The sequence below is a fragment of the Myotis yumanensis genome, unplaced genomic scaffold, assembly GCF_028538775.1.
Source record: "Myotis yumanensis isolate MYYU_CA2020_CCGP unplaced genomic scaffold, mMyoYum1.0.hap1 SCAF_22, whole genome shotgun sequence".
In the NCBI taxonomy this organism is placed as follows: domain Eukaryota; kingdom Metazoa; phylum Chordata; class Mammalia; order Chiroptera; family Vespertilionidae; genus Myotis; species Myotis yumanensis.
The window spans coordinates 2,959,027-2,981,201 of record NW_027223773.1 but is presented as its reverse complement, the minus strand read 5'-3'; the positions used below and the strand labels follow the sequence as shown (position 1 = coordinate 2,981,201).

General features: G+C 44.8%; 2 protein-coding genes across 2 annotated transcripts in view; one reads left to right on the top strand and one right to left on the bottom strand.

The window, feature by feature from the left end:
* Window positions 1-13,499, top strand: part of FMN2 (formin 2) — a 127,193-nt gene extending 113,694 nt beyond the window's left edge. Inside the window, 2 exon segments of the mRNA XM_070401278.1 lie at window positions 7,506-7,587; window positions 11,483-13,499. Of these exon segments, the coding sequence (XP_070257379.1) occupies window positions 7,506-7,587; window positions 11,483-11,509 (109 nt within the window). The 3' untranslated portion in view covers window positions 11,510-13,499.
* Window positions 13,500-14,926: 1,427 nt separating this feature from the next.
* The window catches only part of GREM2 (gremlin 2, DAN family BMP antagonist), a 48,927-nt gene continuing 41,678 nt past the window's right edge, over window positions 14,927-22,175 (bottom strand). The window contains exon 2 of the mRNA XM_070401260.1: window positions 14,927-18,806. Within this exon, the coding sequence (XP_070257361.1) occupies window positions 18,262-18,804 (543 nt within the window). The 5' untranslated portion in view covers window positions 18,805-18,806 and the 3' untranslated portion in view covers window positions 14,927-18,261. The remainder of the gene's footprint in view (window positions 18,807-22,175) is intronic.

Sequence of the window (22,175 nt, the reverse complement as noted above, 5' to 3'; positions counted from 1 at the left end):
TATTAATAAAGGGAAAGAAAGGGACTCACAGCCACTTGACCACTGACTGTGATCTACTGCTGTGTCCCAAACACTCGGATGTGAATCAGGGACCATGCACACCCTCTTAGCTTCAGAGAGGTGAGCGCACGACCATCAGAAAGCTGTGGATCAGAGTGAAAAGCGAAAGAATGTCCTGATTTCCATCAAGTTTATGTCTTGCTATTCACGAGTCGTTATTAAAAACAAGTTCCCTGCCCTAACCAGTTTGGCTCAGTGGATAGAGCGTCGGCCTGCGGACTGAAAGGTCCCAGGTTGGATTCCGGTCAAGGGCATGTACCTGGGTTGCGGGCACATCCCCACTAGGAGGTGTGCAGGAGGCAGCTGATCGATGTTTCTTTCTCATCGATGTTTCTAACTCTCTATCCTTCTCCTTTCCTCTCTGTAAAAAATCAATAAAATATATTTAAAACACACACACACACACACGCACACACACGCACACACACCTACACACACAAAACAAGTTCCCTAACGATGCTGATCAAAGAAAACCTAACACGTAAGTGTTCACATCCAAATTCCTAATTGTTAGTGGCCACTTCCTACCTTCTACCTGAGGGGTTTCATGAATTCTCTAGCCTGAGAGTTCAGTGGAGCTCCCAAACTTGGGGACAATTATTACAGTCGATACAGTTTTATTTAGAATTTTATAGTCCAGAGCCATAGTCACTTGTCTACAGTTTGGTGATCCCAAACCCTCTGAAACCAAACGTTTTTTCAGAAGTTTGTGGCAACCTGTGCTCACAGGAGGCCGTTTATAGTCTCTACTGATCCATTTAGTGTGAGTGCTCATGTTTACTACATAATTAGTAATGTGCTTGATTACTCCACTTTGTGCCAGACCCGTTTGTGATGTTCTATAACCCACAGAATTAGAAAAGTTCTGATTTCTGTAATCCATCTGGCCCAGAAGTTTGGGGTAAAGGCTTATAGAATGAATGGATATCCGGCCTACCGGACCCTATACCCACTGTCCCTAATTCTACTCTCTCTAGAACCACACAAGTAAAACCAATCCTTGTCCATGTAATGGATCTTCAGAGGAAATGTGATAAACTCTCTCTTCCAGTATCAGCAAGGCCATACCCTTCACCTTTCTTGCTCTGGGAGAAATTTTCGAAGCTGGACTATTTAAAAACCAGTTGTTCCCAATCTAAGGTAGATTTTTCTAAGGGATAGATGTGTTGAGACAGACCCTGGGACACCCGAGGGGAATGGAAAATCAAGAATGCTTTCATGCAACCTTTCCTTTATATGTACAACCATTCCTTCCCAGGCCCCGTCCACTCTCTTTAACCCTGAATACCACACCTGCATTTCCCACTGTGAACTTGGGAGTTTTACACGTGCTTTCCTGAGGTCATTCAACAAGTATTTATCACGCAGCTACTATATAGTAGGCACGGGGGTTGTGAACAAAACCAAACCCCTGCCCTCTACAACTTACAGTAGACTATCAATAAATTATCAATTAATCAATAAGTTACCAACAAATATACATGCGGTGCTGATATGGGCAAATAAAGTAGGGCAAAGGGAAGAGAGTTGAGGGGGGTTGAGGGTGTTGTATATAAGGTAGCCAGGCAGCATATCTCTGAGAAGTGGGGTCCAGCAGGGATTTAAAGGAAGTGAGGGGGTAAACCAATGGGTATCTATCCAACGGTGGAATATTCCAGACAAGGAGCGGCAAGTGCAAAGCCAGAGGAAGGAGTGTTCAGGGGAGAGTCAGAGTGGTTGGAACAGAGTGAGCAAGGGGAGAGAAGACAAGAGAGGAGGAGTGTGGAGTGGGGATGTTGGGGCCAGACTGGGTAGCCTGGTGGGCCAGGTGAAGAAAGAGCTGCAGGCAGGAGGGACGAGAGAGAGAACCGAGTGAAGCGCTGCTGGTGCCCCTTTGGGGAAGATGAGGATGAGCATTGACCTTTGCGTTGGGGAACGTGGAGGAATTGGTGACAACCGCAAGAGTCGTCTCTCTCAAGTGGTGAGAGACAAACGCTGGATTGGATTGGATGGAAGAAGAGGGTGTGGGGATGGTGAGGATCGGCAACTTTTTTCTTTTTAAGTAAAATTTTTATTCATTTCAGAGAGGGAGGGAGAGGGAGAGAGGGATAGCGACATCCATGATGAGAATCATTAATCAACTGCCTCTTGCACGCCCCTTACTGGGGATTGAGCTGGCAGCCCGGGCATGTGCCCTTGACCAGAATTGAACCCGGGACCCTTCCGTCTGCAGGCCGACGCTCTATCCACTGAGCCAAACCAGCCAGGGTTATAGGCAACTTTTTTTGAGGAGTTCATACTTAGGACAGGGTCACAGAGAAAAGCTCTGGCCGCAGGGAAAGTGGGTTCCGGAATTTTTTTGATGGTGGGATAAACAGCATGTCTTTGGCCAGTGAGGCCTCATCCTGCAGAGGAAACATGGTGACCCTTGTCCTCCCTAATGCCTGTGTTTCCCTGATCCCATTTCTGCCTCGTATCTCCCACATCTCACTCCTTAATTAAGCCGTTCTTCCTCTTGCATAATTCTGCGCCGTTATGATACAAGTAGCTGTGTTGTACTCTTTTATGAGTCTTACAAGGAGGAAATGTGATAAACTCTCGCTAAACTAGAATTCCCCACCAAAGAAAAGTCTTTTATGAAAACAGGATCTAAGCTACTCGTACATATTGTCCTGGCTGGAGAAGTATCCAAGCCTCCACCACGTGTAAGAACCAGGAAAACTTAATTTGATCTCTCACTGAGTCTAATCAAAAACTCTCTGAGCCATTTGCAAATTAAACATCACTGAGACACAGGAAATACCTTAACACAGGGGGCCAGAATAAAGGTACAGCTTAGGAAAGGTAAATAGGAAAGGATGTTTGCATGAAAAATGTCCATTGTAGGAACCAACCCCATTTTCTCGTAATAAAAGACGACGTTTGCTGTCAGATGGGATTTGGTCATAGCTTTGGCCATCATGTATGACATTTTCTGTGACAGGGGAGTGTCATTTCACTGTTTTGTTGAGGAAACCTAAAAGCCCTCAGTATATACAGAAAGAACATGGTCATTCTTACAGGAATTTAAAAAAAAGACAATTCAGATGACCTACTTTTGTGAATTCCATGTAAATCCACATCTAATAGAGAATAAAAATTGTCCCTATGATGTGATCCAGGAGAAAAACAATCCTTTATTTTTTTCTAAATCAGAGATTTTAAATTAGCGAGAAAAATGTCATCAGGAGCTTAAAATTTCTAATGTATGTAGGAACATCCATATCCTATTCAAATGACTATTAAATGATTATCATCTAAGCCAGCAGTTCTCAACCTGTGGGTCGCAAACAATGAAAATACATCCTGCAGATCAGATATTTACATGACAATTCATAACAGTAGCAACATTACAGTTATGAAGTAGCAACGAAAATAATTTTATGGTTGGGGGTCACCACAACGTGAGGAACTGTATTAAAGGGTCGTGGCATCAGGAAGGTTGAGAACCAATTTTCTAAGCATTTTAAAAAGTCCTAACTGGAACGTTCTAGATTTGTCCACATTTTCGGATACCATGTTAAGTTCCTGTGGGAGATCATGGACGAAGGCTACTCCTGGTTTGACAGAGTATAATTCAGGCCCCTTATTCACACAATGGGATGGGAACTCTGCTCTTTACTCATCTGATCCCAGAAGGGAATTGATTTCCTTCCTTCACCAGCACAGAGTTGTTGGTATTCCCAGCACTTGTCCGAGAGGAGCCCCTTGCCCACTGCTGTTCAGTTGAGACCATTGCAATCTATAATAATTAAAGCATAATATGGTAATTAGACCGGACAGCCAAACGACCTTCCGGACGACCTTCCAGATGAAGCCAGGGCTACGAGGGCCAAGCTCCTTGCACGAATTTTGTGCACCGGTCCTCTAGTTTGAGATCATCGAGGAAATATGCCGACTGTCCTAGAGTTTTTAGAAATGTCCTCAGAAATGTCTTTACTAAGTTCAAGTTTAAAAATTAATCTCAGGTTATATGGAGGATTTTTTTTTCTAAGAGACCACTGGAGAAATGTGTCAGTTTTCTGGATTGTTAGATTTGTACTACGGTAGTTCACATTTCTTATTTTGAAAAAAAATTCCTCCTAGAAGTTAGAAGCAAGAGAATGTGGTGGCAGTTGTGTTTTCTCTGGACAGTCTTACATGCTTTCCTTTTTCAAAGATGAACTCTAAAGCCCGTTGTGTTTCCATTACTACTTTTCCTTGAATAGAGTTCAAAATGTGTCCGGTTATAGTACTGTTCCCCAGCATTTGATAAATCATGTGGCCAGTTTTTCTAAATAGTTTCTTTTTAAAACTTACTTTAAACTGCCATCATTTACATGTTCAGAGTTTTACAAGATTTAGTCTTAGCCCAGCCAGAGTGGCTCAGGAGTTGAGTGTCAACCTAGGAACCAGGAGGTCACGGTTCGATTCCTGGTCAGGGCACATGCCCGGGTTGCAGGCTGGATCCCCTGTAGGGGGCGTGCAGGAGGCAGCCGATCCATGTGTCTCTCTCACATCGATGGTTCTCTCTCTGTGTCTCTCCCCTTCCTTTCCATTCTCTTTAAAAATCAATGGAAAAAAAATATCTGCGGGTGAAGATTAACAGAAACAAACAAAAAAAAATCAATAGAATTAGAAATATTGGGGCAGATTTAAAAATCATTAAAGAATAATGAATAGCAGAATTTGTTGACTATTTGCATATGCATGAGGGGGTGGTGAAGAGGGAGAGGAATTGCTCAGAGGGTGACTGGTTATGTGCTTAGCCAAGGCCCAGGTGAGAGAGAGGAGAATACTGTCACTAGGATTTGGAGCATGGGGCTGGGAAGGCCAGAGCTAGAGGTGCGGGTCTGAAGTCTTCAGTGTAGAAAGGATAGTTGGAATTGTGAAGTGGAGATTTCCAATGAAATCACGGTCAAGATCAGAGTCCAGATTAGAGCCCTGGGAGGAAAAATAACATTAGAGGGGAAGTTTCATAATTAAGAAAAGAGATTAAGAAAGCATCTCCAGGAAGATAGTTGGAAAACTCAGTTCTCTGAAGAGAAAAGAATGAAAAGACTGGTTACCTCAACCGGCCTGACTCCGTGGTTGAGCATCGACCTATGAACCAGGAGGTCACGGTTCGATTCCCCATCAGGGCACATGCCCGGGTTGCGGGCTCGATCCCCAGTGGGGGGCGTGCAGGAGGGGGCCGGTCCATGCGCTCCCCTTGCTTATGTGTCTCTCTCCTGTTAGACCTTGAGTTTAATTGTCCTTATAAAACTGAGCCCATCCCAGTGCCTGACCTGCAGTTGCTCCTCCATAAATGATTGTCAAATAAATGGATGAGCTCGACGGTCTTGGGAGGGTTCGTTGACGCACATTCTTTGTCATTCTCATCATCTCTGCCGTGAGGAATGGCCGGATTGGTTTTTGTGTAAAATTAAATGTGTGCGTATTAGACGCGGCTTCCTGTGATCCTTCCAAAAAATGTGTTTTGAGAACAAGATAAATAAGACAGAGAGAACATGAAGAGGCTTTGGTGATCTAAATGCTTGTGGCGGCCATTTTTAGAAATGTCCCCAAATGCTGTAAAGTGCTCCAAGCAAATTTAAGAGGGAATATACTGGGTTTTGGCTACGAAAGAAGTTTTCCTTAATTCCCTGTCCAAATACTTCATTTTGAATTTACTGATCGTGGCTTTAGCGGAGGATGGGGATTCTGCAATCCTCAGTTTGTTCTAAAGAACATATTTTTGTCTTCAAATGTTTGGAGAAAGGATTAAAGGCGGTTTATGGCCTGGGTGGAAAGTCCGAAAAGTGTTAACAATGGGGTGTCACCATTTTCTGGAATTGCTAACAATATCAACCCCACAGGCACTTTATGTCCTGAAGGAGTTAGTTTCATTGGTCACACCTTCAGGTAAAGTCTGGCATCAACCTGTGGCTCCTGTATTGGACGATTTGTTCCATTCAGCTGTGTAAGACCAGAGATTCACCCAGCTCCCTTGGAAATGAATTCTCTCATTAGTCTTCTGCCACAGGACTGGAGAAATAGATTTATAATTCGTTTCTTTGACAAAATAGCCTTCCAGACGTACACACAGAGTCTTTTATTAAAATGTCGTGGCCTTTTTACTTTCTTCAGAAATACTTCGATTTTTTCATTCCCAAAGTAAACCATAATAACAAAATACCATTAATCTGATAGGTCATTGTCCTTCCTCTGGTACCCCTTTATATGAATAGGATTCTAGTTTGTAGATGTCCTACGGTGCCTTTGAAGTAACCTGCGTAGCTGTTTACAGTATTTTAAGTTTTTAGAAAGAAATTTAAAATAAATTTTTTTAAAATCTTCGCAACAGCTCTGTGTAGTAGTAATAGTGATGCTGTGATATGTCATTGATCCCTTTTGCTGTTTGAGGGAATACAAGGTCAATGGCATCAGAATGTCAAGATGTTGCCCCATGTCCCTAGCAAAGCCAGAACTTAATCTCCCAATAACATCCTCTTTTAACTCTACCTCTGGCGAATGCGTTCCTGTTTTCCTTGGCGTGTGTGTGTGTTTAAAAAGACATCCTCGTGGTATGAAAATGTCATTATTGCTCACTCTCCATTTTCTGTTTTCAATTAAATGATTGGTTCCCATGCCTGATGAAATTCCATTTTTTAAAAACCACCCAAGTATTCAGTGCCATGGACTTTCATGCATGAGTCTGAATGTGATGTGGAAAGTGACTCTGAAATCACTTTAAGGAAGCTTTTGAGTTTTTATGTGATGCTGTTAATTTAATTATTTTAGTGCTTCTGGATTTATGTTATAGGGACTGTCCTATTCATGGAAGAGAGCCAATCTGAGTATGCTCACCTGAAAAATGAGGACTTTTTCTTTGCTGTCTTGTATATATATCATTTTTATACACTTTCTTGTATAAGACTTTTTTAATAGAGGATGAAATGTGTACATAAAAATATTTATCTTTTTGTATATGATTCCATTCTGCATCCTTTGATTCCAAGTTAAGAACCCCCGGGTGAATTTGCCTCTAGCTCTGACAGTCCATGTTTTTATTTTTTTTAACTTTAAAATCTTTATTGTTGAAAGTATTTCATAGGTCCTCCCCTTCCCCCACCCCCTATAAACCTCTTCCAGCCCGCTCCCATCCTCTCCACCCCCCAGACCCTCACCACCCTATTGTCTGTGTTCATGAGTTATGCGTGTGTGCAGACAAGTTCATTGGTTGATCTCTTCCCACCCACCCTGCCCTGCCTCCCTCTGAGGTTCAACTGTCTGTTCATGCCATTCTACGTTTTTAAATCAAATGTCAGATGACATTTCTGTGTATTTTTTTTCCCAATAATTCAAATCCTTAATGAGTTGATGCTTGCTCACTGTAAGGTGAATTGCTGTGATCTGTGTAGGTCTTTGTTCCAATTCACAAATTCCTGTGTCTTCTCCCCACCCAGAGTAAAAGAAGCTGAAGAGGTGTGTAGGCAGAAAAAGGGGAAATCACTTTATAAAATAAAGCCAAGACACGACTCCGGGATTGTAAGTACCTCACTTTTCTGTTCTTCAACCTGTGATTTTTTTCTTTGGCTTTTAAACACTGTGTTGACACTATATACAAACATGGAGTATTTTAATGATTTTTCTCTTCAGTTTGAATAGATAATGAGCTTCTAACTTAAAGACCTTTTCCCCCGAGGGCTTTAATTAGGCCCAAGAGGTTAAGAAGCATCTCAGTGTTCAGCATCCAAGCTTAAGAAGTAAGATAAATCTACTGAGTGCTTCTATGTGGATATGGGGATACCAGCGGGAATTGGGGGGTGATCCTTCACCCTCTTCATTACACATGACCACAGCCCAGGGCTGAGTGGCTGTTAGAACTGCATTAGGGCCACTGGGATCTGGAACATAACGGGAAAAGCCAACTGCGGAGTGGTTCTTTGCTGAGACCAGAGGGCTCGCACCTGGTTTGTCCCCAGAAATGTTTCTACACAGTTGGCTGCTTCACAGCTGTCAGTCAGGAAACCGAGTTGAACAAGCTGTTCTAAGTTTCCTCCTTGCCCACTTCTTCCTTCAAAAGAAAATGCCAAGTTTTGCACCCTGGGAGGGGAGGGCTTAGTGCAAATGATGAGTTTTCCCTCGTGACCTCGTGGACACGGTGAGTGTTTTGCCGAATGTTGCGAGGGATTATCACTTGGTGCCACAGACTAAGTAAATGATGCTCTTTTAGATGAAAAGTTGGGTTAGGTTTTAAAATGGGAAAATGTTCAACTGGATTAGTCTAACGTAGTCTAAATGGAAAAGATATTAAAACAACCCAAGTTTTTATATGACTAAATGGCCCTCTTTAGAAAAAGTTATGAGTTGCGACTTCAGTGCCAGGCTGTTTTCCCTGCACAAGTCCTGGACCAGATGGCTTCACAGGTGAATTTTCAAAGGAGAATTAACACCTATCCTTCTCAAACTCTTCCAAAAAATTCAAGAGAAGGAACGGCTTCCAAGCTCATTTTACAAGGCCAGTATTATCCTAATTCCAAAACCAGATACAGACACTGCAATGAAAGAATTATAGGCCAATATCCCCGATGAACATAGATGCAAAAATCTTCAACAAAATACTAGCAAATACATTCAAAAGCTCATACACCATGGTCGAGTGGGATTTATCTCTGGGATGAAAGGTTGGTAAAATATGTACAAATCACTTAATGTGATATACCACATAAACAAAAAGAAGGGGGGGAAATCATATCAAAAGATGCAGAAAAAGCATTTGACAAAATCCAGCATTCATTTATGATAAAAGCTCTCTGTAAAGTGGGAACGTACCTCAACATAATAAAGGCCATATATGACAAAACCACAGTTAACATACTCAGTGGGGAAAAGCTAAAGATATTTTTCTTAAGATCAAGAACAAGACAGGGTTGCCCACTTTCACAGCTTTTATTCACTATAGTATTGGCAGTCCTAGCCACAGCAATCAGAGAAGAAAAAGAAATAAAAGGCACCCAATTTGGAAAGAAGTAAGATTGTCACTATTTGCAGATGACCTGATACTACATATAAATAGTCCTAAAGATTCCACCAAAAACTTACTAGAATGAAAAATGAATTCAGTAATGTAGCAGGATATAATATTAATAAGTCAGTTGCATTTTTATACACCAATCATGAATGATCAGAAAGGGAAATTAAGAAAGCAGTCCCATTTTCAATTGCATCAAAAAGAAAAATGCCTAGGAATAAATTTAACCAAGGAGACAAAAGACCTATACTCAGAAAATTATAAATCATCAAAGAAAGAAATTGAAGAAGATACAAATAAATGGAAGCATATACAAGAATACACTAAAAGTGGATTAAAGACTTAAATGTAAGACTTGAAACCCTAAAAACCCTAGAAAGAATAGATAGGCAATAAAATATCTGATGTTTCCCTTAGCAATATTTTTTTGATATATCTCCTTGGGAAAGGGAAACAAATGAAAAAAATAAAAAAAAATGGGACTACATCAAGCTATGAAGTTTTTGCACAGCAAAGAAACCATCAACAAAATGAAAAGGCAACCTAGTGAATGGAAGAGAATATTCGCCATTGATACATCTGACAAGGGGTTAATATATTAAATTTATAAAGAACTCATACAACTCAACACCAACAAAACAAACAATCCAATTTTAAAAATGGGCAAAGGACCTGAATAGACATTATTCCAATAGACATATGAAAAGATGCTCAACATCAAGAATCATCAGAGAAATGCAAATTAAAACCACAATGAGATACCACCTTACACCTGTCAGGATGGCTATCATCAACAAATCAATAAACACAAGGATTAGAGAAAAGGCAACCCTCTGGCATTGTTGACGGGGATTACAAATTGGTGCAGCCACTTTGGAAAACAGTATGGAGATTCCTCAAAAATTAAAAATAGAACTGCCTCAAGACTCAGCAATTCCAGTTCTGCGTATCTAGCCAACGAAATCCAAAACACTAAAAGATATATACACCCCTAGGTTCATTACAGCATTACTTACAGTAGCCAAGATATAGAAACAACCCAATTTCACATCAATAGATGAGTGGATTAAAAAAAAAATCTGTGGTACACATATACAATGGAATATTACTTGACCATAGAAAAGAATGAAATCTTACTATTTGTGACAACATGGATGGGCCTAGAGCAGGGGTGGGCAAGTTTTTTGACTCGAGGGCCACAATGGGTTCTTAAACTGGACCGGAGGGCCGGAACAAAAGCATGGATGGAGTGTTTGTGTGAACTAATATAAATTCAAAGTAAACATCATTACATAAAAGGGTACGGTCTTTTTTTTTTTTTTTTTTAGTTTTATTCATTTCAAACGGGCCGGATCTGGCCCGCGGGCCGTAGGTTGCCCACGGCTGGCCTAGAGGATGTTGTGCTAAGTGAAATAAGTCAGACAGAGATAGACAAATACCATATGATTTCACTTATATGTAGAATCTAAAGAACAAAATAAATGAATAAACAAAACAGGAACAGACTCATAGTTACAGAGAACAAATTGAAGGCTGCCAGATGGGAGGAGGTTTGGGGGGGGGGCAGGATGAAAAGGGTGAAGGGATTAAGAATTACAAATTGTTAGATACAAAATTGTCCCAAGATGTAAAGTACAGCATAGGGAATGTAGTCAATAATATTTAATAAGTAAGTATGGTACTCGAAATTTCAGGGGTATCCCTTTGTAAATTATATGATTGTCTGAACACTATGCTGTGCACCTGCAACTAATATAAAATAATACTGAATGTCAACTATAAATGAAAAATAAAATGTAAAAATGACAGGACAGCAAGACAATGAGTCTTGAACTGTTAGCTAAGCACAACCATTAATTAGCAAGCTACCTAAATAAATAAATAAGCAAATGCAAAAAAAATTAGAAAAATAAAAGCTATTTCCCATTCAGTTTCTCTGTATCAGAATCATTCTTCACTAATGACAAGTGGTATATGATGGTTTACCTTCTTTTCTGTCATTTTGATTAAAGTCCAAATTTAAAGTGCATTGGATGAGAAGGAATAATTATTTAGTAGTTAACCCCAATCATGCTGTGATACAGCCAATTCAATTTTCCTATTAGTGTATGTGTACATAAAACCGGGAATGAGAAAGTTGCGTTGGCGCTCTTTCCCATCCATTAGAAACTAAATTTTAAAATCTTGGTTTCCACTCAAAATTATTGAGTGGTCTGTCTTGGTGAAAATTCTAAAAGAGGAAACGTATTCTAGTTACATATTTTTTTCCTGTATGGGCTGGTTGACCTTTAACCTTTCCCAGGGAATTTGGTCCAAACGAAAAGGTCTTGATTCGGCTCCTCTAAACTCCATACATTTGTAAACTTCTTGTTTCTAACGATCCCTCTTGCCTGGTGCGTTTCTTTTCAGAAAGCAAAGATCAGCATGAAAACCTGAACAAAGAAAAACAGGATGGTCACCCACTAGCCAATTACACAACATTCCGCCGACGCGAAGGCCGGAAGGGAACGGCATCATTCCGACCATTGTCTTCTTGACCCCTTGCCTCATCTCCGTGTTTTCTAGACAGCTGACTGACGGTTGAGTTTCACTGTACGTTCTTATGAACATGCAAAAGCAGACCAGTGGAGAACAGGACACCCTTTTTGTAAAAGCTTATGGTATGACACGGATAGACCAAGACAGCATGTTAGAGGAGGCAGTATCTGCATTAATTCTGAACATGCTACACATTAACCTAAAATATACTTTTCTGAGGATATTCCTTCTACAGCAAGACTCCTTTCTACTGACAACCAGTGCTCCACAGGAACGCGTGCGGGTGTATGGTTGAAATGTCATTTCTAGTGAGCTATATCAGTTTCACATCTACGTCTGTATTTTCTATCCTAAGAGTTAAGTACCGTTGATCTATCATCATGAAGGCTTTCCCAACTCTTTGAGCTGCTCTCCATAAATATATATTTGTGAAAGAAGATGATCATATTTTTGCTGGTAAGAAAATGAAAAAAAAATAGAGCAGAAGGAAACCCCTTTCTTATAAATCATTTCATTTAGGCAGAAATCAGTGTTTTGTTTATCGAGGGCTTTTATCAGACCGTCTTGGGAAACCCTACATAAAGCGAATCTATAGCAGAAAGAAAACGAAAGGTGTGCGTCTCTATCACTTTGCCATGGCCTTTCTCAGAGAAAATAGGACGCCATATTTTGGAGGAACTTAAGTAAGTGATGCTCATAAAATTATCAGACGTGATTAATTGTTGGATTGGCATCTGCCTAGAACTTGTTAATTAAACACACCTGTTGGAGTATTTTAACATCACTGGGACCATCTCTGTATGTTATGGCAGGTGATTCAAAGCTGTAAAATGAGTATGCAATTATTCATCATTTGAAGGAGCCTAGGAAAGAATTTTATTTTATGTTGGAGGGAAAAGAATAAATCTGTGACTCTTCTGAGAGTACTTCGAGTCAGCGTATGATGCGTTGTGATGGTTTCGTCTGACATGAGTAGGTGTGGCTTGTAAAATATTATTTTAATGACATTTGTTGGGGGTTATGGTTGTAGATAAAGAGGAGGATTTATGGCTATTGCAAACCCATTGTGGAAAGCAACTTAAAAAGAGAGCGTTCTGACTCGCAACTAAGTATGTATTTATGTAAAGTATGGTCTCCTACCTTAGTTTGTCATTTGGGTGCAGAGAAACCGTAGTGGGGTTTTTGGTTGTAGTTTTGTAGTCTTCCTGTCTCCTTCCCTCCTTCCAATGTGTATATTAATACTCTTCAATGAAAATATAGGGCATTTAACAAAGATCGCTATGTGCAATACTGTATTTAGTGTTTCTATTTCAATTTTTTAGGATGTTAATTTATATGAAAATAAAATGAGTAATCAAAGGTTTGGTGTCCATTGCGTGCATGTTGCCCAAGGATATTGCAAAAATGAAGCCTTCGCATTTAAAACTGGGAGGGAAAGAAGTTAGGCTATCTCTGTGTGAAGATTCCTAAACGTTCTTATTCACAATGGTTAATAGTTAAGCATTTGATGAATGCTTGTTTTCCAAGATAAAATGATTGTTGTGCTACATCAAAACATATTTTGAAAAAGGTTGAAGTTTTCCTAATGTATTGGAAGAAAAAAGTATTTTCCACTTGTGAACAACAACATATTAATGTTTGAGAAATCTTTTAGGAATCAGATGCAGGAATTTATTTGGTCCAGAATAAGTGGTGAGGGGCTGTCTATATATATAAAAGGCTAATATGCAAAGTGTCCCCTTGGGAGTTCGACTGGGAGACCTGGAGTTCAATCACTCGCTATGACATGTGCTGACCACCAGGGGGCGGCGTGAAATGAAGGAAGGCCCCGGCCGGCAGCCGGAAGGCCCCCATCGGACCTGATCGCCATCCAGGCCGAGGGACCCTACCTGTGCACTTGACCAGAATCAAACCTGGGACCCTTCAGTCTCCAGGCCGACACTCTATCCACTGAGCCAAACCAGCCAGGGCAGCAAAGAGGGAATTTAAAAGAAAAACATCAATTCAACTAAAGGCCAGACAAGTCAGGAAAAACAAAACAAAACGAAGTCTCATAAAAATAGCCCTAGCTGGTTTGGCTCAGTGGGTGGAGCGTCGGCCTGAGGACTGAAGGGTTCCAGGTTCGATTCCGGTCAAGGGCAGGTACCTTGGTTGCGGGCACATCCCCAGTGGGAGGTGTGCAGGAGGCAGCTGATCGATGTTTCTCTCTCATCAATGTTTCTAACTCTCTATCCCTCTCCCTTCTTCTCTGTAAAAAATCAATAAAATATATTTTTTAAAAAAAGTAAGAAAAAAAAATGAAGTGACTGTGGCCGGGAGGTAGGAGGACCTAAGGAGGAGAAGGAGTTGTTGCTAACGAGCTCTGGGAGGCCGGTGGGACCATTCTTTGTGTGACACCAGCTTGTCATTAACATTTCCACTTCCCAGCCAATTGGTGAGCTCGGGCTTTCGAAGGCTGTACTTTGGGGTTTTGTTTCCCATGGAATACATCTCCAATTATATCATCAGAAGCAAGAGGAAGAGGTTTCGTGTTCTAAAATGGTGTGATAAAAGGAGCACGTAGCCCGTCTCCTCTCTGAAATCATCCCAAAGCCACGGAGAATCGAAACGCAAACTCCAGCGCTGATTAAAATGAGTGGTGCCCACTGCTCCAGCCACAGAGTATGAGAGGTCCTCTCCGTGTGTGGGTCTGGGAGGAGGAGGCAGAGAGAGGCTGCTCATGGTGACAGGCCTCAGAGAAAACCAGCGGGGTCTGCTTTTTCGAGGTGAGGTCTCACCCTTAGGTCCTGTCATAAAATCCTGTGTTTGCAATAATGGGCCTGGATACACCAATTGCTATTAGAAGCTTCCCTGAATGTGGTTTATTTAAAAAACACACACACACACACACACAAAAACGGAGGAGGCCTGAGTGGTAAATCAGACAGGCAAAAATCAGATTGTCAGGAAGGCATCTACCAATAAAACAAGGGTGAGGCCCGGCCGGCGTGGCTCATTGGTTGAGAGTCGACCTATGAACCGAGAGGTCACGGTTCGATTCCCCGTCAGGGCACATGCCCGGGTTGCAGACTTGATCCCCAGTGTGGGGCATGCAGGAGGCAGCTGATCCATGCTTCTCTCTCATCATTGATGTTTTTATCTCTCTCCCTCTCCCTTCCTCTCTAAAATCAGTAAAAAAATATTTTTTTAAATCAATCATCCAACTTCAGAAACAAGTGAATTGGAATGCCTTAGTCTCCTTTAAGTGGAGTATTGGGTCCTATTTAATGAACTAAATTGAATTATGTATTATGAAGTTAAATGAAATCCCTTGTAAGTCCAACAGTAAACCAACTGTATGCAGTTTCATTCAAGTTTTCATTTTTTTTTTATTGGTAGTTAAGTCTCTTGAGTGGCCGATAAGTCAATTCAGAGAGAAAGTGAGATGCTGTGAAACGAAAGGATTTAAATTAAAGGCCGAGACGCGTGACAAGTGAATGTGAAAATATACAAAACTCAGGACAAGTTCTGGCTCGGGAAAGACACAGTGTGTACCCGGGCTGCTAAAGGGAAGGCGGGGTTGACAGCAGACTTCTATTTGCAGCAGCTTCTCCAGGCTTCCTGGTTCAGTCTTTCTTATTCAGGGAACACAGTGAGAACAGCTTTAAGAATTCTCTCTTCATACCCGGTTTGGCTCAGTGGATAGAGCATTGGCCTGCGGACTGAAGGGAACCAGGTTTGATTCCTGTCAAGGGCACATGCCAGGGTTGTGGGCTCCATTCCCCTGTAGGCAGCATGCAGGAGGCAGCCGATCCATGATTCTCTCTCATCATTGATGTTTCTCTCTCTCTCTCTCCCTTCCTCTCTGAAATCAATAAAAATATATTTAAAAGTAAGGAAGAAAAGAAAGGAAAGGAAGGAAGGGAGGAAGGAAGGAAGGGAGGGAGGGAGGGAGGGAGGGAGGGAGGGAGGGAGGGAGGGAGGGAGGGAGGAAGGGAGAAAGAAAAAGGAAGGAAGGGAGGGAGGGAGGGAGGGAGGAAGGAAGGAAGGAAGGAAGGAAAAGAAAGAAAGAGAGAGAGAGAGAGAGAGAGAGAGAGAGAAAGAAAAGAAAAGAAAAGAAAAGAAAAGAAAAGAAAAGAAAAGAAAAGAAGAAAAGAAAAGAAAAGAAAGAGTTCTCTCTCCAGCTGCTGGGATCTGTCCGTGTCTTGGAAACTCCCCAAGACCAGGTTGAGAGCCACCCCCAGCACTTCTGCTCTTGGATGCCTGGTTCTGATTCTCTTTGAAGATGCCGGGCCCCAAAGGCGGGCGATCATGTGATGTGGGCTAGGGGTTCGACTCACCATGGCTGGACAGAAGCCCTCCTAACGCTCAGCGCTCCTAGGCTGCCCACGGAGCCCAGCTCAGAATTTCTCTTTCATGGCACGGCACACCGAGAGCCCATAGAATCCTAGAGTCTCTTTATTTGTTCTATAATTTAATAGTACACCTATAAAATAATTACATTATACTTATAGCTTTTCTTCATTTATAAACAAAAACACACACAATTAAATACGATTTGAGCCATTAGAAGGTAAACTTTGTACATACTAGACCCCCCTTTGCAGCATATCATATTGCTTCCGTTGCTCTACCCACAATCGGGCTTGACGAGTGAGCTAGTGTTTGCACTCTGCGAGCTCATGGCTTCATCCTTCCCCTATCGGCCCGGTTCTGTGCTCATACAATGACAGGGGTTGGCTTTGCAGGTGTGGCCGGAGGCTGCCCTGCCCTCCCCTCCCCTCCCCTCCCCTCCCCTCCCCTCCTCCTCCTCTCCATCGGCCTCCGTTCCAATCACATGGACCGCCTTCCCTCACAGCGTTTCTGTTGCGTGTTCTGCCTGAGTCTGACTTGAGGTTCCCCACTACATGCAAATGCCCTGACTTCGGGCCTATTTCTGAACCCAAGGGCTTCTTTACAAACTGCACATTCTGCTCAGGTCCCAGGGCGTTTCAGAAGTAACGGAAATGAAACTGACCGGGCATGGGGGTGGAAATGGATTCCAGGACATGTCACGCCCACCGAACCCTTGCTCTCCAGGGGGATGTGTCTAGAGACCCTCCATCACCTTCTGATGTCAGGAAGCCTCAGTTTCCCTTTCTCAGTATCCAGGTAACTAACAGACCTTCCTGAGTTCCCCGGCAGAGCACATAGGACCCCGTGCTTGGGCATTGCCAGGGAGAACCTTTCTGCGCATGCTCACTCCCTCCAATCAGATTGGCATCTCATTCACATTTATCAGATTCTATAGACGTCACTCACAGGGGAACTTTCGGTGGGGCAGTTGAGCAAAGGAAAAATAATTTTTTTTTTTCAGGAAATTAAATTATGTCCACTTCCTTACATCAAGAGACCACAACATGAGAACCTCAAGAATTCATTAGAAAAATGCAAGCTGGCCTAAGGCTGCCCATCTTTTATTGGCGAGTCCGTTCTTTGAAAAAGGAAGCTGGTGGCTTTCTGCCAGGAGAGAGTTTATGGATTTCCATTTGACATGTTGTAGCCTTGACTTCCTCCTAGACCACAACGGGACCCGACTCCTTCTCTTCTTCACTATTTCTCTCTTTTCATATAGTGTTGCTTAGTGCCTGGCAGTGAATAAGGTACCTTCTCACCCCACCTACACATGGTACATATTCTCAGGGCTTCTGGGTCTCCGATGAACAATTTCCCAATGTACCCGCCTCCCCACCCCCCGCCACCCCAACCTGGTGCCTACATTGGGGTGCAATGACTGCCTTCCATTCAAGGGGAAACCACCACTCCTCCCTCACCCCCCTGCCCAATCTAGAACAGGGACCGGCTGCCAGGCGTTGTTTCTGGGTCACCCTCCTGCTCTGGTCCCGACTCAGAACCTGCTGCAAAGCCGGAGTCAAAACCCGTGAGACAGTACCAGGCGGGGTCTGGAATACGCGTGAACAGCTCTTTACAATCCAGGCCAGGGAGGCCGCCATGCCGGGCGCCGCTTTGCAGGCTGTGCGGGTGAGAATAGGCGAATGGCAGCGAGAACAGCATGCGCTCCAGAGTTCATCTTGAGTCCGTTGTTGGGGGTGGGGGAGTGAGGATGGTGGTGGCGGCTGGGGGGCGTGGGGAGAGCGTGGCCTGCTGTGAGCAAGGTTCCCAGGGAGGCCCACGTGGTCACCCAGGTCGGCTTCTTGGCATCAGGGGACGAGGAACTCCCCGCCCACAGGCAGCTGCTCCAAATCCGCAGCCCAGCAGCGAGAGGGCAGCCCCAGCCATGGGGCCCGGGGGGCCCGGCGCACCAGGACACCAGGGGGACGGGGTCCAGCAGCAGGGGGCTGAGGGGCTGCTCTGGAGAGGGGCGCATCCTTCACTTCGGGAGGCAGAGGGCGAGCTGGAGCGCAGGCGAGGCCAGGGAAACGCTCCCCTTTCCACACGGTGGAAACAGCCACGCCTCTCCCACCGCTGGGTGCGGGTCCGGCATCTTCCTCCGGGTTCGGGAGGCCCAGGGCGGGCCACCCACCCGCCAGCCAAGCTCCCCGCGTGGCCACGATCCGCCCCCAGGGCACGTGCTTGCTGCGTGAGCGGGTTCGAGGACGGGGACGGGGACCGGGGACCGGGGACCGGTGCGCGCCGAGCGGGGCGGGGCGGCGTGCGCCCAGGGCGCGCGCTCACTGCTTGTCCGAGTCGCTCAGGTTCACGGACATGCACCGGCACTGCTTGACCTTCTGGATCTTTTTGAGTCGGAAGGGCGGGTCCAGGCCGGGGCAGTCGAGCTCGACGAGGACCGAGGCGACGCGCTGCGGCTTGCAGAAGGCGCACGACTGGAAGGACGCCTCCTCCTTGCGCACGTGGCGCGGGATGTAGAAGGAGTTGCACTGGCCGTAGCAGAAGCGGTTGAGGACCGTGCGGCTGCGGCAGCCCTCCTCGCCCACCGTCTGCCGCAGCGGCTGCGTCTTGCACCAGTCGCTCTTCAGGTACTTGCGCTCGGTGACCACCAGCGCCTCCTGGCTGGACGCCAGCACCTCCTTGACCTGGTGCTGCCAGCGCTCCGAGTGGTTGTTGCTGCTGCCGCTGCCGCCGCCGCCGCCGCCGCCGCCACCGCCGTCCTTGTAGGGCGAGGGGATGGCGCCCGCCGGCCGGTTCTTCCTGCCATCGGCCGCCCTCGCCAGCGCGGCCGCCAGGATCAAGGAGAGCCAAAGCTTCCAGAACATCCCTGCAGCGAGAGAAGCATCAGAGAACGAGCGAGCGAGAGAGAGAGAGAGAGAGAGAGAGAGACATCAATGATGAGAGGGAATCATGGATCAGCTGCCTCCTGCACGCCCCACACTGGGGATCCAGCCCAGGACCCGGGCCTGTGCCCTGACCGGATTCGAACCGTGACCTCCTGGTTCATAGGTAGATGCTCAACCATTGAGACACGCTCAATGGTTATATTGTCATTGATCCCTCAAGGGTCAGCAATACCCCTCTATAGAGACGACTTTTTCTCCTTTTACACCTTCACCCTTGTCATCGTCATCACCATCATGTTTACATGTAGTCATTCCCTCTCCGTGTATGTGACCACTCAGTGAACTGCATGGGATTCTTTAACATGGACACCCCAGGATGGCATGTGAATATTACATATAGAAAGCATTATATAGTTATAGAGTGTGTATGAATTATACTACGTACACATAGCAGGCATACACATAGAGAATGACTAACATTTAATATTAAGTATATTAAACTTCCTGCATTATTACCGATGGCTTCAATAGATTCGTGTGAGCGGTAACAGTTAATACGATCGGTGCTCGAAATCCGTCAGGTTCCTTTCGTGTATAAACATAATTATCAGTGTTCTAGGGCAGTGGTTCTCAACCTTGGGTGCACATTAGAATCACCTGGGAATCTTTTTAAAATCCTGATTTCTGGGCCTCATCCCAGGTGATTCTAATGTGCAGCCAAGGTTGAGAACCACTGTTCTAGGGCGTAGGTATTATCATCTGCTTTATTTTATAGCGGAGGGACCGGATCACTGTCGAAGATCACATCGCCTGTATATTTCAGTCCAGGCCTCTTGGCTCCAGGTGCCTCTAGTTGCCTCTCTGTTCAAAATAATCGTCCTTGTGTGGAACCTAATGATCAAAATAAACTGATGAACAAAATAGATCCAAAGACAGAGAAGCATGGAACCGACTATCAAATCCCAGAGGGAAGGTGGGGGAGGGTGGGTGGGCGGGAAGAGATCAACCAAAGACCTTGTAGGCCTATATGCGTCACCCTTGGACACAGACAATAGCGGGGTGAAGGCCTGGGGTGAGGGGTGGCGGTGGGCTGGAATTCAATGGTGAAAAAGGGGGACATATGTAATACTTTCAATAATAAAGATTAAAAAAATAATTATCTGAAAATATCTAAGCTAGAGCGATGGCTTGATAGATGGTCAACAGCTAGGAACTTCCGGTTGTAAGATCACTAAGTCACGGGGATGCAACGTGCAGGATAAAGACATCTAAGCTCGGTGTCACTGTTATTAGTCTAAGACACAAGCGGCTTCTGCATGTCACCAGCCGGGGATGCCTCCACCGAGAATCTGTTGAGTGTTTAATCTAGAGCAAGCGCTGTGATAAGCCGCGTAAATTCCAGTAACGCCCTCGGAGTCAAAGTGTTTCCAGGGGCAGATGAGCCCTTACAGAAGCTGCCCTCCCATCCTTAGCTCACGGGGCCTCACCGACTCCTCCTCTTTGCTCACCCTACCTTTCTTTCATTCTTTCCTTTTTAAAAAATACTTTTATTGATTTCAGAGAGGAAGGGAGAGGGAGAAACATCAATGATGAGAGAGAATCATTGATTGGCTGCCTCCTGCACACTCCCCCCACCCCCACTAGGGATTGAGCCCACAACCCGGGCATATGCCCTTGGCCGGAATCGAACCTGGGACCCTTTAGTCTGCAGGCCGACGCTCTATCCACTGAGCCAAACCAGCAAGGGCTCACCCTACCTTTCTGTTCTAGAGTGAACTCAGCATTCTTCTGCTCTAGAGCCTTCCGCTGCCTCCCCCTCCCAGGGTTGTATGGCCCCAGGGGACGGGGGCGGGGGGGGGGGGAAGTGGGCAGAGAGAGAGCATCAGTTCTTCCCGGAGGGGGAGCAGGAGATGTCTACAAAGCATCTCTTAAAGTCCGAGTAGGATTCCTCCAGGTGTTGGCATTGCCGGAAATGCAAGAGTTAGGACCTAGAGTTAACTGTTAGGTAAATGGAGGTGACATGGGAAGGGAAGTCAAACTACGGAGAGCAGAAGGGGAAAACAGAGCAGCTTTTCTCTTCTTGTCCAACGCCAATTATTGCAATTTTAAGGCCCAGTTTTTCCAGGGCCGTTCTCCTGCCTGCTTAGTTCCACACATGAAGGGTCACGTGACCATGGCCACGCTCCCAGCAGGCTCATGGCAAGCGTCGGGGATTGGACCCGCCCGGCCTACATAGCTTATTATATTTGCAGAATGATTTGTGATCTCAACAGTCTCTTAAAAAGAAAGTACGTTGGTTCCATCTGAGCAATTTCCGACATTAGTAACGTGCTGCGTAAACACAACCTCAAGTGGGCAAGTGCCCGCCAGGAAAGACTGACAGGGTCGGCCTGCTGCTCAGCTCCTGGTTCCAGCAACAGCTTCACAGGAGGCTGCGATGGGCTCAGAAATGCCTGCTTTCGCTGGCCAGGTCCGAGGTGTTGTCAGGGAGAACAGGGCTAACGCGTGTTCAGATGAAAGAATCTTAGAGTCAAGAGGATTCGATGTGGGATTGACAGCAAGCATTCTCTGGAGGCTTTACCTCAGTTTCCAAACATCTGCGATCGCCTTAGCAGTCACGCCCCACAAGAGTCTAAAAGGGAAAGCACACTGCCATCTTCAGGACCTGGAAGGGGGCGATGGGAGCTAGATGAGGGGGATCAAAGGAGGCTCTTCTGTCTTTCCTACCCCACATCTTTATTAAAAAATATTTTCATTGATTTCAGAGAGGAAGGGAGAGATGTAATAGACCCTATGGACCCACCACCCAGATGAAAATAATATTAGTATTTCCTGTCTTCATTTTGCAATCTCCTTCTATTTTTTAAGAATATATTTTTATTGATTTCAGAGAAGAAGGGCAAGGGAGAGTGAGATAGAAACATCAGTGATGAGAGAGAATCATGGATCAGCTGCCTCCTGCACGCCCCCTACTGGGGATCGAGCCCGTAACCCGGGCATGTGCCCTGACCGGGAATTGAATCGTGACCTCCTGGTTCATAGGAGGTCAAGCCTCATAGGTTGAGGCTCAACCATGGAGCCAGACCGGCCAGGCAATTTCTTCATAGTGTCCTCTACAAACCAATGGAGTAGGAAGTTGATTGGTCCAAGACAATGGTTATTCTACTCTCCTTGCAAATGGCTGATTGAGACACGGGCAAGGATGCCCTGGGCCCATAAGATGTGAGGAACAGACTCCTGGGAAAGAGACGTGCCAGGAGAAATGATTGTTCTGGTTTTGGGTTGAGGTTTTGCAAGGATCGATGACTAATAAGAGGGAAGTTCAATCTTTGCAGTAGAGAGCACACAAC